This window comes from Vigna angularis, chromosome 9 (assembly GCF_016808095.1).
Source record: "Vigna angularis cultivar LongXiaoDou No.4 chromosome 9, ASM1680809v1, whole genome shotgun sequence".
NCBI classification, from domain to species: domain Eukaryota; kingdom Viridiplantae; phylum Streptophyta; class Magnoliopsida; order Fabales; family Fabaceae; genus Vigna; species Vigna angularis.
The window spans coordinates 7,227,811-7,244,453 of NC_068978.1; the positions used below are offsets into that span (position 1 = coordinate 7,227,811).

The following is a 16,643-nucleotide window of genomic DNA, read 5'->3' on the forward strand; positions in this document are numbered from 1 at the left end:
ATGATGGGTCATCAAAGACAATTGGGAATATGATTCTCCATCAATAATAAAATATCTTGAACCATCAACATGAGACTTATTTATCGTCTGATTTGTCATCAGTCATTTTGATGAATAAGTTTTTCCAATATTAAGGGGAGAAATAAAAAAATTGGAAAAATATATTGGTTAGAATGAATTATCATTATCTCGTGTTGATCCTCATACAAAAGAATCGAACTAGAAGTTTAAAGGACAATTCATTTACAAGATTAGTCAATCAATTACTAGATGTTGTTACTGACAAAAAAGGATAACTAAATCACATATACCAATTGCTAATGCTCCAAGTAGAATTGATATTAATTCATAACATGTTTGTAGCGTGGTAGGCTCGTTGAATCCAAAGACACACTTGAAGTGTGATAGGGTTATTGGTCCCAAAGATAGAAACTCTCGAATGAGAAAAGGAGCTAAAAGGCAAGATGACCTAATCGAAAAAATGGAAATCTCAAAATATTTATTTGACATAATTAATGATTTGGTACCAGAAGAACCTTAGGTACATGAAATTGTTGAAAATAATGATATCTTAATAAATTATAGAATGAAATGATATTGAACCAAAATAAAGTCAACTTTGACAAGACTTTTTCATATAATATAGAGATGAATGTTATGAGTGACAATGAAGATCAAGAACTAATGATCATTTTCAACAAAGAAATGATTGACCAAAATAAAAGGATGCAATAGAAGCATAAATAGATTTCCTTGTTAAACGACAGGTTTTTGGACCTGTAGTTCACATACCCGAGGGTGAAAAACTCGTTGGGTACATATGGATGTTTGCACAAAAACAAAATGAAAATGATGAAATTGTTAGATATAAAGCTCAGTTGGTTGCTCAAGGTTTTTGTTAACGGTCCTCGACAAGTGTACCGAATATAAAATGGTAAGTCTAAGTATTGTTTCCCAAGAGACTCGTGTAATATTAAATAATTGTATAATTAACAACTTATTTAGACTAAAGAAAAGTACATGAATTTACAAACTATGTGCATACAAATAGATTTGCAACGAATAAAAGGTGAACTTTGGTAGTTAGAGACACTTAGGAATGGAAAAAGGGTAGAAATGGTATGGAATGACATTGCTAGGGGTAGATTCTAGTTTCACCCTTGTGCACACACAAACTCATATCCTCTGCATCAAACACTAATGTCAACCCACAATAACACTCAAACCCTAATCATTTAGGTGAAAAAACATAGGTTTCCCTATTAAGCATCAATCCCTTAATCATTTAACAAGAAAAACTCGCATTAAGATCTAGGGTTTAAAACAACAAATGGTTCATGTTCCATCCCTAGATACAAGCCCTCATTAGGCCTTTTGTTTCAAGTATAGGTTTCAGAAGATTCATCCTAAAACCCTATAAACCACAAATCGAGCCAAAACGTCCTCATTACATGCAAGCATTAAGAGTAAAAACAAGAAACTATAATTTAAAGGAAAAGACATATATATAATCAAAACATTTACAAGGTACACAAAAAGTTCAATGGCTACAAAACCCCCCAACAAGATGGGTTTGACTCTCTATTTCCATGGATAGTCTCAAACTTCCAAATGGTCATGGAAGAAGATGGATAAACTAAAAGGAAGAAGGGAGTGTTTCCATGAGCCCTAACAACCCTCTAAGCTCTCCTCAAAGTGAAGTCGCGCCTTTAATCCACCAAAGACCCGGTTTCCTTCGAGTTACAAGAAGATATAGGGCAAAACTTGGCACATCAGCATCAGGCCGCTCAACACATGTCTTCGTAAAATCCAGGTTTTCTCTCTAGAGTGTGCTCGCCTAGTGGTGGATCTGGGCACTCAACATTGATCTCTCTAGAATGTGCTCGCTAGTGACAAGGAGGTGGCATCCAACGCCACTTGGACTTTAAAATCTTCCCTTTCTGGTGTTCTTCTTGCTTTTCTGGGTTGTTAAGCTCTCTGGTTTGATAATACAAAATTAGCTACAAAAAGTGGGGATTATAGATATAAATTAATAATCGTAGTCTAAAACACAATTATATACAAAAGGAAGATAAAAGTGAGGATTTAAGTAAGTAATAAGCTATAGAGGAGATGATTTTGTCAATAAAATGAGGCTTAGATAATGGTAAGAATTAACATTATCAGTTTTTCACAAAGACCTAATATTGATTTTTGAAAAGACATATTCACTAGTATTGGGTGCAACAAGATTTTGATATTTGATTAACCTTGTTGCACAAGAAGGTCTGCATTTACATTTAATGGATGATGTTACAACCTGTTTATACGATTCTCTTGAGAATGATATATTTATATAAAACTTGCTAAAGGATTTAATTTTTCCAACAAAGCAAATTCTAAAGAGGATTATTCAATAAAATTGAACAAGCCCTTTATGGATTAAAGCAATCAGAATATATATGGTATAACCATCTTAGTGAGTACTTGTTAAAAGAAGGATAGTTTTCCTTATATTTATATGAAAATATTAGAAAATGAATTTTCCATAATTGTTCTTTATGTAGATGACATAAACATAGATGAGAAGGATCTTAGAAATACAAAGTTTTGTTTGGGATTACAATTTGATTATTTAAATAAAAATGCTTTTTATATATCAAGACTTATATAATAAAGGTACTTAAGAGATTCTATATGCACACACGTCCTTCATATACTCTTATAGTTGTGAAGTCGTTACATGTTAATAAAGACTATTTTAAACCTCAAGAAAAGAACTAAAAACTTCTTAGTCCAGAAGTACTATATCTTATTATTATTATAGAATTAATGTATTTTTCTAATTATACTCAACCTAATATAAATTTTGCTATAAATTTGTTAAGCAAGATATAATTCTTCACTTACAAGAAGATATTGAATTGAAGTAAAACATATACTTTGTTACCTTAAAGGTAATATGAATATGGACTTATTTTATTCAAATGATTCAAAATTAGATCTAATGAGTTGTGCAAGTTATTTATCAAATTCTCACAATGGTTAATTACAAATAAAATATTTGTTCATATGTGGTGGCACAACGATTTCATGGCGATATGTGAAAAAAACCATAACAACAACATCCGCAAATCATGCAAAATTGTGTTTGATTAAGGCTTATAATTCAAAATGTGCAACAAACTTGTGATTTATCTCAAAGAAAGATGGAATCAACAACTATATATGAAGACAATAATACATTGTGCAATTGAAAGGATGATATAAAGATCTAACACATCCCATAATTGCTCCAGGCCAAGAACGCTTAACTATGGAGTTCTTATGAGTCAGGCTACCGAAAAGCAAATGCATTTTGGTGATATGAGTAGTCAAATCAATTCCTTTAAGCTATCCTTCAACTGTATAGTCCCATACCTACACAGTCTCCAGATCCCTCTCATTCCGGTGTATGTTCGATTCGTCCATGTACCCCTTCCACCCGAAGCTGCCAGGAGCCGCTCCTTGTCTGTGCCCCCTGCACCATGCCTCTTGCACCGGCGTCACTCCCCGCCCTCGTCAGTGCCCGGGCGTCACATTTTTTTCTTTCTCTTTCATCTTTTATGTATTATCAGTTTTATTTTGTAACAAAATATTTATTAAAAAGGAACGAAAATTAGCTTTATTTTGTTATAAAATATTCATTAAATATGTACGAAAATAAGTTTTATTTTGTAACAAAATATTCATTAAATAGGTACGGAATTTTATAACTCATGATTTCAAACGAATATTGAAAACAATTTATTCAAAAGAATTCGATAAAAGGTTTCTTTGTAATATTTTTCTAATTTGTAATAATTTAAATTGCATGTATGCTTGGTTTTTTAGGCAAATTCTTTTATTATTTAAATTTTTTATATAGATATTAAAATAATGAATGCAATTTATACTTTTTACCATGACAAAAATAATTCTTTTATTTATACTGAGAGAATTTTGTTTTTTGTTCACATTTGTTTTTAATTTTACCTGCCGAGTTTATATACCACTATAAAAGAATCGATCACATCAAACTAACAATTTAAAGTTTATAAATTCTTATTTAATAAATCAAAATAAATTTAATCAATTTTTTATAACTAAATATTTTTTAAAATTGTTAGAAATAATAATTTCTTTAATAAATCGAATATCTATCCATAAAAAATATTTATATTGAATTTTTGTTAATTGAATCAAACTTTTAGGTAAAAATTTGATAAGTAAATTTTGTATGCTATTTATTATAATTCTAAATAAAATCTATAGTAACTAGATACGAGAGAAAGTGAGAGTAAAACATGTACATTAATAGTGATAGTAGCAGCACTACACGTATCCCAGAACGTGACGTAAAACAAAACGTGACCTAAAATAAAATATTACAATAAATAACTATTCCTACAAAAAAAATTTAAGAATTAGTTGTTGTTCTTCCCCATCTGAGATCTACCAGTAATTGCACATTGCGGTGCCTACTTTCACAGATTCAGTCTCCCACATTTCCCCCAAATCCGTAAATGAAAAATTAAAAAAGATTCAATTGCATCTTTATATATTCATTTTCATTCGTCACTGCAATTTTCGGGGGATAAGTTTGGGATTTTGAATCATGTGGGGCACCATTGCCAATTTCAAGGAAAACCTCAACAAGATCGCGCTCGATGTTCATGACGACGACGAAATTCTCCGTGAGTACGGTACCGGCATCACTGCCAACGGAGACAACTCCGCCGTCTCCGGTCGCCGGAGTTCGCACGGTTCCGCCAGTCCCAAATCGGGGATCACGTCGCCGCTCGCCAACGGCATCGATCATGCTTCTCTTCCTGAGGTCATTCTTTTTCTCTGTTTCTCTCTTAAAGTTGAGTTGCGTTGCGTTGCGTTGCGTTGCGTTGTGAATCTTTGAGCTGCTTGAAAACTTAATAAGCGCGTATCTGGTTCTGCATTGAAGTAGGTTTTGGGTTTTAGTTTTGGAAAGAAAAGTTAGATGAACTTTCTTTGAAGTTTAATCGTTCTTTAATCGGAAGTGAAGTTTCACCTAGGTAATTTGCATAAACTTTTTAGTGCAAACGTTTGTTACAAAGATTATCAATGCGAAACTCCAATTGTCTGGAGCGACATAATTAACACCTAAAGAACTATATACAAGTTTAGTTCATAGAAAAAATTAAAGAAAAAAATTACGCAAGTTGGATATGGGAAATTATTATGTTGTTCAAGATTACCACTGTCGTAGTTGATTTCCGCTCAACAAATATCAGCTGAGTTTAATTAATTCTTTCTTGGAAATTTAAAAATTCAAGTACATGTCACAGGAATATTAGTCGGAATCATCTACTCATGGTGGTTACGTACTGTACATCTCATTGGCCATATTTGTTCCTGATCGGGAAAATTAGTCTTTGGGTACTTGGATATTAATTTCTTCAGTAATCAATCATTTTATATGAATGTTTTGGGACTAATTTGATGACTAAAAGCACATTCAAGAACTATGAATGTAATATTCATCCTCTAAGAAATAAGAACTAACATGATGGACACTTTATTTTCAAGGACTGATTTTGACTGTTCAGTCAAGAAATGTTTCAAAATAGGTTTACTTAATGTCCAACCTATAAGCATGTCTGTATATGCGTTGAAATTGCAGCAGCGTGCATTTAAATATCTATTCTCCACGTAAGTAACACAGGGGATACTTTTGGAAATGTATGTTTGAGGCAACTAAATGGTATGGTAATACAAATGTGCATTATGAAACTAACTTGAGTTTACATAATGCTTATTTATCAAGTTCCGTGTACCTCAAAGATATGAAGATTCCCTTAGTTTACTATATTTTGATTGAAAATAAAAAATAACCTTTTTGCTTTTCCAACTTATCGGAAGTTACTGAGATTTTTCTATCTCTCCATAACATCATTAACTTGCCATTATTTCACACAGGCATTAGTAGGTCTGGAATGGGTTTGACTCTCCCACCCTTGCTATCACTAGGGAGGGGGAGAAACTTGAAGTCAATGAAATCGGGTTATACAGCAAAGTTGTGTTGGATGTTAGAAAAGTGGGGAAAACCCGAATCCAATCAAAACAGGATTTTGTCATCAAAATCGTGTTGTGGTTAGACTGGCACCAACTGGTTAAGATTTAATTGTTATGCTTACTTTTCACGAAATTTAGTAGGTTAATTAGTGAAAATATGTTTCCATGCGTGAAATTGTAGTGTCTAAATATGTGAATGTTTATAACTTCTTTTGCCCCTTGAATCCCCCCTTACTTTAGAAGTGGATGGTTAAATAAGATGCCATTTTATTATTTGGTGTACTATTTGTAGATAGAACAGTACAAAGCAGAAATCAAGAAACTTCAAGCATCTGAGGCAGAGATTAAAGCATTATCAGTTAATTATGCAGCTCTGTTAAAAGAAAAAGAGGTACGATCCTTACTTTCTGGAATATATGTAATTAATTTACATTTAATTTGTAGATTTTTGTTTCCATCAGTTCACTTGAAGCTACATAATTGTGCACTTGGGGTCTGATGAGACAGTTTTTTAATACAGAAACTTTTTGGGTTTAATCTGTTTAACTGGGTAATCTTCTATACGTTTTGAAGGACTATTGTTGGTTTTGTGCAACTTAGGGTGTTTTAAATTTATCGGTTATAGAATGAATAATGTGCTCTCACCCAAAAGATTAAACTTTTGGGGCATGAGGCCTAGGTACATAATATGATATGGATACAAGAAATTTTTAAAAATTAAACACATGATATGGTCAAGATAAATTAGCAAGAAGGTTATATATGTATATTACATGAATAGACTATTTTTTGAGCAACATTAATATTACCAATTGCTCATTAATAGATAAATATATCAATAGTCAATAAATGATTACATTTTTCCAAAAAAGATACTCAAGGTCCTGACAAATAAGCATAGTTACACACCTTTCCTTCACCCATATCATAATATATTTCTTTTACTGTGTCAGGAAAAATATACTATTTCCCTACCCAAGTTAGAGTGTCATTGAAACAATCAATTTTCCATCCAAAAGAAGTTTTGGCTCTATAGAATAATTACATAGTTGTTAGGAAGAAGATAGATAACATGCTCTGACTTGTCATTTGGAAGAGAAATGCTCCTTTAGAACAACAGATATTATTGTCTGCCTTATAACAATAAAAGCTACATTTGTTACAGAGCTGAGTGCCTAGCTGTATCATATCTAGGCAGTAAGGGAGCCATATCAGGGAGTTTATTTAAAAAAATAAAATAAAATGAATGGATACTTTTTGGATAGTATGTAGATATATGTGATGTGTCAAACACATATCAGTATTGGATATGTTTCAGACATTGATATTTTTGTATTTTTAGAGTATCAGGGCTTCATAGATTTTTAGATAGATGGTTTATGACATAGTATTAGATCCTCTATAACCATGTGATCTAGAGTTCAATCCTTGTTGCATTTTTTCCTGGGTGGGCTTGTGCATTTTTCATGCCTCAAGGTCATAGGTGAGAAGGTGTGCTATATATGAAATCATTCATGTCTATTCATCATTATAATCACCTATCAATTTATCTTAACTATTAATTCATTGTTTGCACCTGTGGCCTTCGATAAAATCAACCATCCCCATGATTTCCTTTTCAGGATCACATTGTTAAATTGAATAAAGAAAATGGCTCACTAAAGCAGAATTTAGAGGCTACAAATGCTGCTCTGCGTGTCTCCAGAATTGAAGGTTCTGGAGTATCTACAAATGGAACTTATACAGTCAAGGTATCTCAACCTGTTCTGGAGGTCCTTCATTAAATTTGGTTTTTGGTATCTGTTGCGAAATTTAATTAGCAATGAGGATGTTTGACTGGCAGTGCCATTTGCATTCTCAAATTGCAGTTGTGATTCAAGTTTGGTTTTTGGGCCTTGAATCTAAGTAAGCCTATTAAAATGCTGCAAACCTATTCTGAACATACTTCTTGTTTTAATGACTAGTTGTGGATAGAATTATGAGTGGGCAACCGGGTATATGTCAACCATATGAAAATGCTTGTGTCCACCAAAAGAATTGATTTTTGTTTGTTTTATAGGTTTTCACCCACCAACCTTAATTTCATATTTGAGATAATTGGCTGCTTTGAGATAAGGTCTTTTGCTTATTATTTAATGGGGACCAAGCTTAGCTAAAAGCCTTGCAACTGTTTTTTTCTTAGGTTGTTTACAGCTCATTTTGGTAGGGAAAGATGGAAAGATGACTATGTTTCCTTTTGGGGCCTCAGTTTAAAGTTTGAATTTCCATCAAGAGATTTTACCCTTATAAGAATGAGATAGGATTTTCTTAGGGACTTTTTTTTTCTTTTTTCTTTAAATATAAAAAACAAGGTATTAGAAAGCTCTTTTGTAGTTATGGGTTTTCTCTGTATTTTTTAAGCAGTTTTATATAAGTCGGTGCATTTTTTAATAGCCATTCAAAAATATTTTTAAGTGTTAAAAATACTTTTGGAGAGGGTTGTATCTTTTATTATGAAAAAAGTACTTTTGGAACAGGACTAATGGAATTACAAATATGCTATTATTTGTCAACTTTTAGGATTAGATCAGTGCAATTAATGAGTATTTTGAAATAAATATCTGGTCAAACATTTATCATTCATTCAGAAGAATACGAATTTCCTTGTTTTTTATGCTTTTTTTGTTTTAGGTTATCTAGTGTGGGTTGGTGGGACTCGTAGACCTATCTGGTGTTATAGATGGTGATCATTAAGCTTGTGATATGTGCTTTGTTCCTTCCCAAGTATGGGAATACTGTTATGTTGTAACATGGCTAATAGTATTCGGTTATGTGGCTTTGATCTTAATAGATAACTAAGGATTCATGTTGACTACTTTTTGTGCAGGGAAGTACAGATCAATCACCTAATCGACAGAACAAGTTCAACTTGCAACGCAAAAGTCGTAATGCCATGAACAATGGAACTGTGTCTGTTTTGAAATCTGATGCTATTCAAAGTGAGATGGAATTCAAACATTCAAATTTACAAGGAAATTCCAAGGTAATGAATGATATGTATAATTTCGGGTTATTCTTAGCCTATAATTTGGTTTCTCTGTCTTATAATGCAAACACCCATATTTTCCTGATAGTTTTGATGTATAACATTTGATAGCTTTGTATTTTATTTTTAGTGATGAGTGAATTTGACAACAGATGTATGAATGCCTTCTAGGAGCTTGCACTTGATGGAAATACCTCAGCAGCTGTTCAACATTCCTCAGATATACAGAAGTTGAAGTTAGAACTAGAGGAAGAACGCGATCAATTGGCAAAGATTCAGCTCAAATTCCAAGGTACTTTTGTTATGCTTTTGGAATGCCTAAATTGTATCTGGGCATACAAGTAGAAGTGGCCTAAGTTCCTAACAAACATTCTTATTCTTTCTTTAATGTCAGAGGAACAGAGATTAAGCAAGTCTTTTCAAGAGGAGCTTAAAATGTTAAAGTTGGAAAGAGACAAAGTGAGTTATATTAGGTAGATATATGAATTTTCATGTTCTTGGCTGCATCATATTTACCTGGTCACACTTACGAGAGTTATATTAGCTGATTATATGTAATATAATATGATGGAATTGATTTCGAACTTGACAACAGCTTTGGGAGATGAAGCAAATGATGTATGCATGAAATTACCGTTACATTTCATTATGTATATTTTGGGAACCTTTTGTGATTGATACTTTTGTCATTGTGTTGTTGCTATCAACTTTTTCCTTTCACTTACTAGACATGCTCTGATAAAGTTAGAGAACTAAAAATTAAAAGCACCTCAATAAATGTTTTTTAGCCTTTCAGAAATACCTTTGCAAATTGGTCCTTCATATCGTTATACTGTTAAAAGATCCAATGAACTCACCAAATACTGATCTATATATGTTTTAAAAGAAATCTCCAGTATCTAAATCGGCTTTTGATGAGCACAAATTGAGATTTAATATCAAACTATGAATAGAAGGACCAAAAGCATAAATAAATTTTCTTTCTACCACAAAAGATACAGAATAAACGGCCTTGCTGTTATTAATTCAGATGACAATCCAAATTGAAATTTTCTGTCTTTCTCTTCAAATAGAAAATAAAGTTGGCATAAACTAAAAAAGAACTGGATAGCTTTTATCAATTTTTCAAAATCTTCTTTTTATTATTTCTTTTGTTGAATCAATGATAAACATTTGCATTGTCATGGATTGGGCTGTAAAGCTTTTGGTTATCTAACTAGTAATATGTTATTGCTTTGAAGAAATCAATGGAGATGAACAAAATACACAACGAGTTGAATGAACAAGTATCAGAAATAAAGCATCTACAATTAGAGTTGACAAAACGGGAAAATGAAGCACGGGAGGCTGTGGATAGCTTAAAAAGATTTATCAAAACTTTAGAGAAGGAAAACACCACTCTTAAGGTTTGTATATTTATGTTTTACCATATTTGACTGCAGTGTAGGTTGCTACTATTTTTTTGCTCAAAAATTGATAATGATGATTTTTGTATTATTTGGCTTCCGAAACACACCAATATGATCCTATTCCCCTTGTTATTAGATGGAAAAAAATGAAATTGAGGCTGCTCTTGAAAATAGCAGGAAGTCTTTCACAGATAAAATGATGCGTGATGCTTCACATACTCAGGAAAAAGATTCAAGCAGTGTCAGTGATGTGAGCCAAAACTTCATAGCAATAGGCACTTTACTTGTTATGTATTCAGATCCTTACTAATAATCGTTTTCTTTTCCTTTTGGGGATTGGGCAAATGGTTTTTGGTAATAGATGCCAGATCACTCCAAAAGTTTTCCAGAAAAGGAAGAAATGGAAAGATCATTAGACAAGCTAAGCAAAGATTTGAATGAAGCACAGCGGGACAGGGACAAAGCAGTACAAGAATTGAACCGTCTCAAACAACATTTACTGGAAAAGGTTTTGTTCTTTTTTACTTTAATATCTTCGTCTATATTTTCAATAGTGGAACCAATGACGAGTAAACATGACATTCAAGAGACAAATGATGGCTCTTTTGCATTTCTCATTAATTAACTATTAATTATATAATTAATATATTTGTAAGATATATTTTCCTGTGTTAAACTTGACCTGGCTTGAACCATTGCCAACTGACCAAACACCTTTGACTATATAGTTTACTTCAGTGTTGGAAACTGAAACTAAAACACTCCTAGGTGGCGTATTGTCCCCTCTCAGTGTACGATAAAGATTTAAACTATAAAATTATAATATTCAGTGTGAGAGACTTGGTATTCTCCATCACTTCTACTTTTCCTGTATCTATGTTCTGCCCAACTCCTTTCTTATATCCATACATGTCAGCTCCTTTCTTCTCATAATCTATTAAGTTAATCAGTCATTCAATTTTCCCAATTGCTCCTCTTCACTCTATTTTATTGTGAACCTTAAGAGTATGGTGTTTCTTCAACATACATCTAGAATGAGACACATTTATTGTATGTTTATTGGCCCATGTTAATTGGTGATGTCTGATTGATCTTTCAACATTTTCTTTTCAGTAATAATATGCAGTCCGAAGCATATTTTAAGTGGTCCTAAAGACAACTAAACCATGCAAACATACGCATTTACAATGATACTTGTTAACTGCATTTTCCTAATAAAATGAGCTTTGGTCATGATTAGTTGCTTTCATTGTGTACTTTTGTTTGATTTGTTGACTTACAATTTTGCTATGTACTGAACTGCTTTTTTTCTCCATAATCTGAGCATGCATGATAGATTTACTATATCGGTATTTCTGCATCAATGTTCTTTTCCTTGCTGATTTATCTAGGCATCTGAGGAATCAGATAAAATGGATGAAGACAGCAAAATCATTGAAGAGCTACGTGATAGCAATACTTATTTAACAGCTCAAGTATCACATCTTGAGAGAACTCTGAAGCAAGCACTTGCAAGTCTAGAGGAACTGAAGATGGCTAACAATAGTGAAATTCTCAAGTCTAGAGAAGTCATTAATGACCTGAACAAGAAGCTTACAAACTGTATGAGCACTATAGATGCTAAAAATATTGAACTTTTAAATCTACAGACAGCTCTAGGGCAGTACTATGCTGAAATTGAAGCCAAGGTACAAAACACATCAGTGCATCTTTTTTTGTTGTTCATAAATTGCAGACATTAGTTGGGTTGTTAACACTTGCTCACTTTCATTTTCTTGGTACAGTTCCTTATATTTTAAATGTGTGCTTGTGTCTACAGTTATGATTTACCTTTCATATGCACTATATTCTTATTCCTTAGGAGCATTTAGAAAGGGAGTTGGCTCATGCAAGAGAGGAAATTGCCAAGCTTTCTCAACTTTTGAAAGTAAGACTCTTTCTGTCTCTAAATATCTGAATGTGCTCTTGTTACTACTTTGAGAAGCAAACTGTATAGAACTATTTGAGGGAAGAGAAAACCAGATTATATGATTTAGTGCAGATAAGAAACTATTTATACTGCACATAGTTTGAACTTTAACTAACCTAACTAAAAATTGCCTACTCAGCATAACTGAGTCTGGTATCCGTTTCAGTTTATACCCATATAGGTTTCCGGTGCAATACACTTTTAATAAACATGCATGCTTCAATTAGTATCATTAGAAAACATAATCAACATATTTAGAAGAGAACTATAAGACAATATTAATTCATTGCAAAATAAATCAAGGCTTAATTACTCGCTTGATTCTCACTTTGGTTGGAAAGTTTCAAGTTGATCCACTTAGCTTTTTGTTTTCAACTGAGTTCCAATTTTTTTAAAAGTTGACTTAATTAGTTTTTTTTAAGAAAAAGATTACTAATGACGTTAACGGCATGCCACATGGCATTGATAGTGTCACTCGTCACACCACCTAATATGTGGACAATTTTTTTTCTTTTGTAAAAAAATTAAAAAAACTACAAATTGACATGTGGCTTCCTGTTACGCCGTTTGTAATTTGTTTGTTAAAGGACTTAATTGAGTCAATTTTTCAAAAATTGAGATCCAATTGAAACAAAAGGCTAAGCGGACACCAATTTGAAACTTTCCAACCAAACCAAAGTGTGGATCAAGTGAGTAATTAAACCATAAATCAATAAAGACATAAAATTTTATCAATTATAACCTGAAGTGTCAAATGTTATTAAGTTTATAATTGTATGAATTAAGTTTGTGTCATTTATTTTTAAGAGTTCTTGGATACACTTTTTAAAGTTTTGTATTCGCGAGTTACTTTAGTTATTTTAGTATGTCAATTGATTTTCTGAAAGATATAGGAAGTTACAAAGTTATTTTGGAAAAAAAACATTTTTCCGTTTTTCAGTCTGTTTTTTAGTTTTCAAATTCTTTGTTTGATTAATAATTATTCCAAATTAATCATCTAAGTTATTAGATTAAACAACAAATTACTATGTTATTGTCATCATCATGTGTAGCAAAATGTCATCAGTACGTAGGAACTAGGTACAATTAATCCCTTAGGGGTGTTGTGGAAGTCATTATTATGAAAAACAATGTTAATCTAATAAATAAATTTTTGGAAAGCAAAAAAGTATAAACAAAAAATTTCTTTATTCAATATTTATGCATTTGATCTTATCTTGCATTGTTCCCAAAAAATTTACTAAAGTATATTTGTCTTGTTAGATAATAAATTAACTTGTTGGGATTCCTGATTTAGTAAGTTGTAGATTTAATGGTTACTGTTGTTACCAGGAAGCCGATCACAGAGCAGAAGTTTCAAGGAATGAAAGAGAAGAAATTTTAGCCAAGCTTTCACAATCTGAGAAGGTGCAAACTGAATGGAGAAGTAGAGTAAGCAAGCTTGAGGATGATAATGCCAAATTGAGGAAAGTTCTTGAGCAGAGTATGACACAGTTGAATAGAATGTCGGTAGATTCGGATTATCTTGTTGACAGGTTAGCCTGTTTGTGTTCTTTCTTAGTATGTTTTTCTTCCAACATTTGCTTGACCATGTGATTTCTCGTAAATTGATGAAATATTCTGGAAAGTGTATTTGTCTACTCTTTATTTCTTTATAAGATTATTTTTGGAATCTTCTAAGTAAGGATTTTTGGCTGAATTTAGACTCGAAATAGTATTTTTATTATGCGTCATACTAATCTAAATTAAATTGGTTGCAGGCGCATTGTGATAAAATTACTTGTAACTTATTTTCAGAGAAATCACAGCAGAGAGGTATGAAAATGTTATAATTTTTGTTTCTTTAAATGCATTGTGCAGGACTGGGTCTGAAATGAAACCCAACAATATCCTTTATTTTGCTCAAAATTGTTATAGTTCATGTTGCATGTGTATGGGTGCTAGTGGGGCCGACAGAGAGCAAATTTCTGATATATGACTAGCATTTTAAAAGTCCCAAGATTTGGTTAAACTGAAATCAAGGGAAATAATAACATTTTTTCGTAAGTTATAGAGGAGTTGAGAAAAGCTTTTTCCCTTGGAATAAACTAAACCTAAACCAAACACGCACAAGAAATCCACGAGGTGGTATGTGAGAAAAATTATTAGCTACGTGAATGAATGCAACATTGATTCATGTTTTAACCTGAGTATGAAAGGGAAATGGTATGCAATTGTATTCTTCACATGCATTTGTTTACTTGCAGCTTATGTTTGCTTTCCGTAACTTGTACTTCTGTGTTGGATGTGTTATTTTATCTGATTTGTGGGATGTCTTGTGCTTACTGTTTGATACATTGGGAACAGGTTTTGGATCTTATGGTTCGCATGCTAGGATTTTCTGATGAGGATAAGCAAAGAATTGGTGGTGCTCAACAAGGTGCTGGTAAAGGTGTTGTTCGTGGAGTTCTAGGGCTGCCTGGCCGCCTGGTTGGAGGCATCCTGGGAGGAAATTCGACTGAATCAGCCGCTAATGCGGGATCTGATAACCAGGTAATTTCTTCTTATCTCTTATAACTTCTCCAATGGTACATTGGCTGTTTTTCAATAGAACAGATCACCACTGATGAGAAAATGGAGGAAATAGATTTATGTAATTCTATGCAAAATGGATTAATATCTAGTTGAGTTTATCAGTATGGTACTTTATAAAATTAACCAATGAATTTTTCCCGACTGGACCATGTGTAAGTGTAATCAACCTTGTGCTTTAGAAATTTGAGTTGAATTTCTTATTATGTTTTCTCGTGCAGTCTTTTGCAGATCTGTGGGTTGATTTTCTTCTCAAGGAAACGGAAGAAAGAGAAAAGAGAGAATCATCAGGAAATTCAGGTAAATCCACGGAAGATCCTTCCAATAAAAGTCCAAATACTATGTCTGCCACTCCACCATTTTCCAACAAAAGTCCAAACACTATTTCTGCCACTCCACCATTTTCCAATAAAAGTCCAAATACTATTTCTGCTACTCCACCCTTTTCGAATAGGACGTTTGATGCTGGAAAAACATCACCTTTTCAGATTACTCCAATTAATCAAAACGTCAGTCCTCCCCCTCGTGTTTATTTTCAGCGCTCTGAACATTTTGATTCTGAGTTCTCAACAGTTCCTCTTACGTCATCCGATTCTCAAACATCTAGTTCTAATCTGCTTCCAAGATACTAAGTATACATTGGAGTACGCAATTAAACAAAGGTATATATCATTGTTTGTTAAATTATAGGCATGCGATATTGTTCAATTAATTCTTTAACATTTAAAATGAGTGTCTCTTTTTCTATTAAGAGGGTGCGGGGAACTTCTCAGTAATTTTGGAAGATGTAGATCTCATGTAATATCGTTCACATTTCTTTAATGTATATAATACACAATTCTATACTTGTACCAGTTCGCAGCTATAATGTATTCTCTATTTTGTGATCCGTAGTTTTCCCGCCAAATGTTTTACCTCTGATATTTTCTTAATAATGTTATAACTCCATGTTAGGAAAATAGTGAGCTTAAAGTTTAGTACATATACAATCTTCATTGAAGGAAATTATTGTGACCGTACTTGGTATCAATTTCTGTGGTTGGAAAAAGCAATAGAGGGGATATGCTGTATTGAAAATGGTTTCAATATAGCTACTCAAAATTTTCCATTCGTCTGCTATACTCACTTCTCCAATCTCTACATGTTAGTTTCAACTTTTGTTATCATGAAATCATTCCCAAGGATTCAGAATTTATTAGACTTTAGTTATTACTCACTGATTTTTATCGTACACAAAATCATATATTCCATTAATTTTTCGCACATTTAAGGCATTATTTCACAGTAATTTTTCCATATATACATCTACTAGGATAATTTATTTTTCTGCTGTTTTACTGTAAATTCCCTTTTGCAAACTTTTTCCTTTTTCAAAATATACTGTCTCTATTGTTAACGTTTTACCTTTAAGATTTAATTGTTAAAAATGTTGAATTTTGTCAGAAAAATATTTTTCAAAAAGAAAAAAGGAAAACTAAAAAAAGAAGCTTCGTGAATTAGTTGTTAGCTTAAAACTTGATATCAATGAAAGAGAATCGACTCTATTAAAAATGGATTGTGTATATTATTGATAGAAGTACTTGTGTTCTCGCTATCAGAAAAAGAAAACGCACTGTTCACTTAA

The 16,643-nt window shown here is 32.4% G+C and overlaps 1 protein-coding gene across 4 annotated transcripts; it reads left to right on the forward strand.

Annotated features, from left to right (window-relative positions):
- The first annotated feature begins 4,418 nt into the window (after window positions 1-4,418).
- Window positions 4,419-15,980, forward strand: LOC108347603 (golgin candidate 3). 4 transcript variants are annotated; one of them, XM_052868572.1, is made up of 16 exons: window positions 4,419-4,834; window positions 6,338-6,436; window positions 7,668-7,796; window positions 8,912-9,067; window positions 9,242-9,362; window positions 9,465-9,529; window positions 10,312-10,476; window positions 10,616-10,729; window positions 10,841-10,987; window positions 11,871-12,167; window positions 12,341-12,406; window positions 13,781-13,983; window positions 14,209-14,263; window positions 14,795-14,980; window positions 15,241-15,319; window positions 15,508-15,980. In XM_052868572.1, the coding sequence occupies exons 1-16, from the start codon at window positions 4,616-4,618 to the stop codon at window positions 15,519-15,521; spliced, it is 2,115 nt and encodes a 704-aa protein (XP_052724532.1). In that variant the 5' UTR covers window positions 4,419-4,615; the 3' UTR covers window positions 15,522-15,980. The 4 variants fall into 4 exon arrangements, with proteins under 4 accessions (XP_052724532.1, XP_017442453.1, XP_017442452.1 ...); XM_017586964.2 differs by having other exon boundaries at window positions 4,420-4,834; window positions 15,241-15,681; window positions 15,772-15,980; XM_017586963.2 differs by having other exon boundaries at window positions 4,420-4,834; window positions 15,241-15,980.
- The last annotated feature ends 663 nt before the right edge of the window (window positions 15,981-16,643 follow it).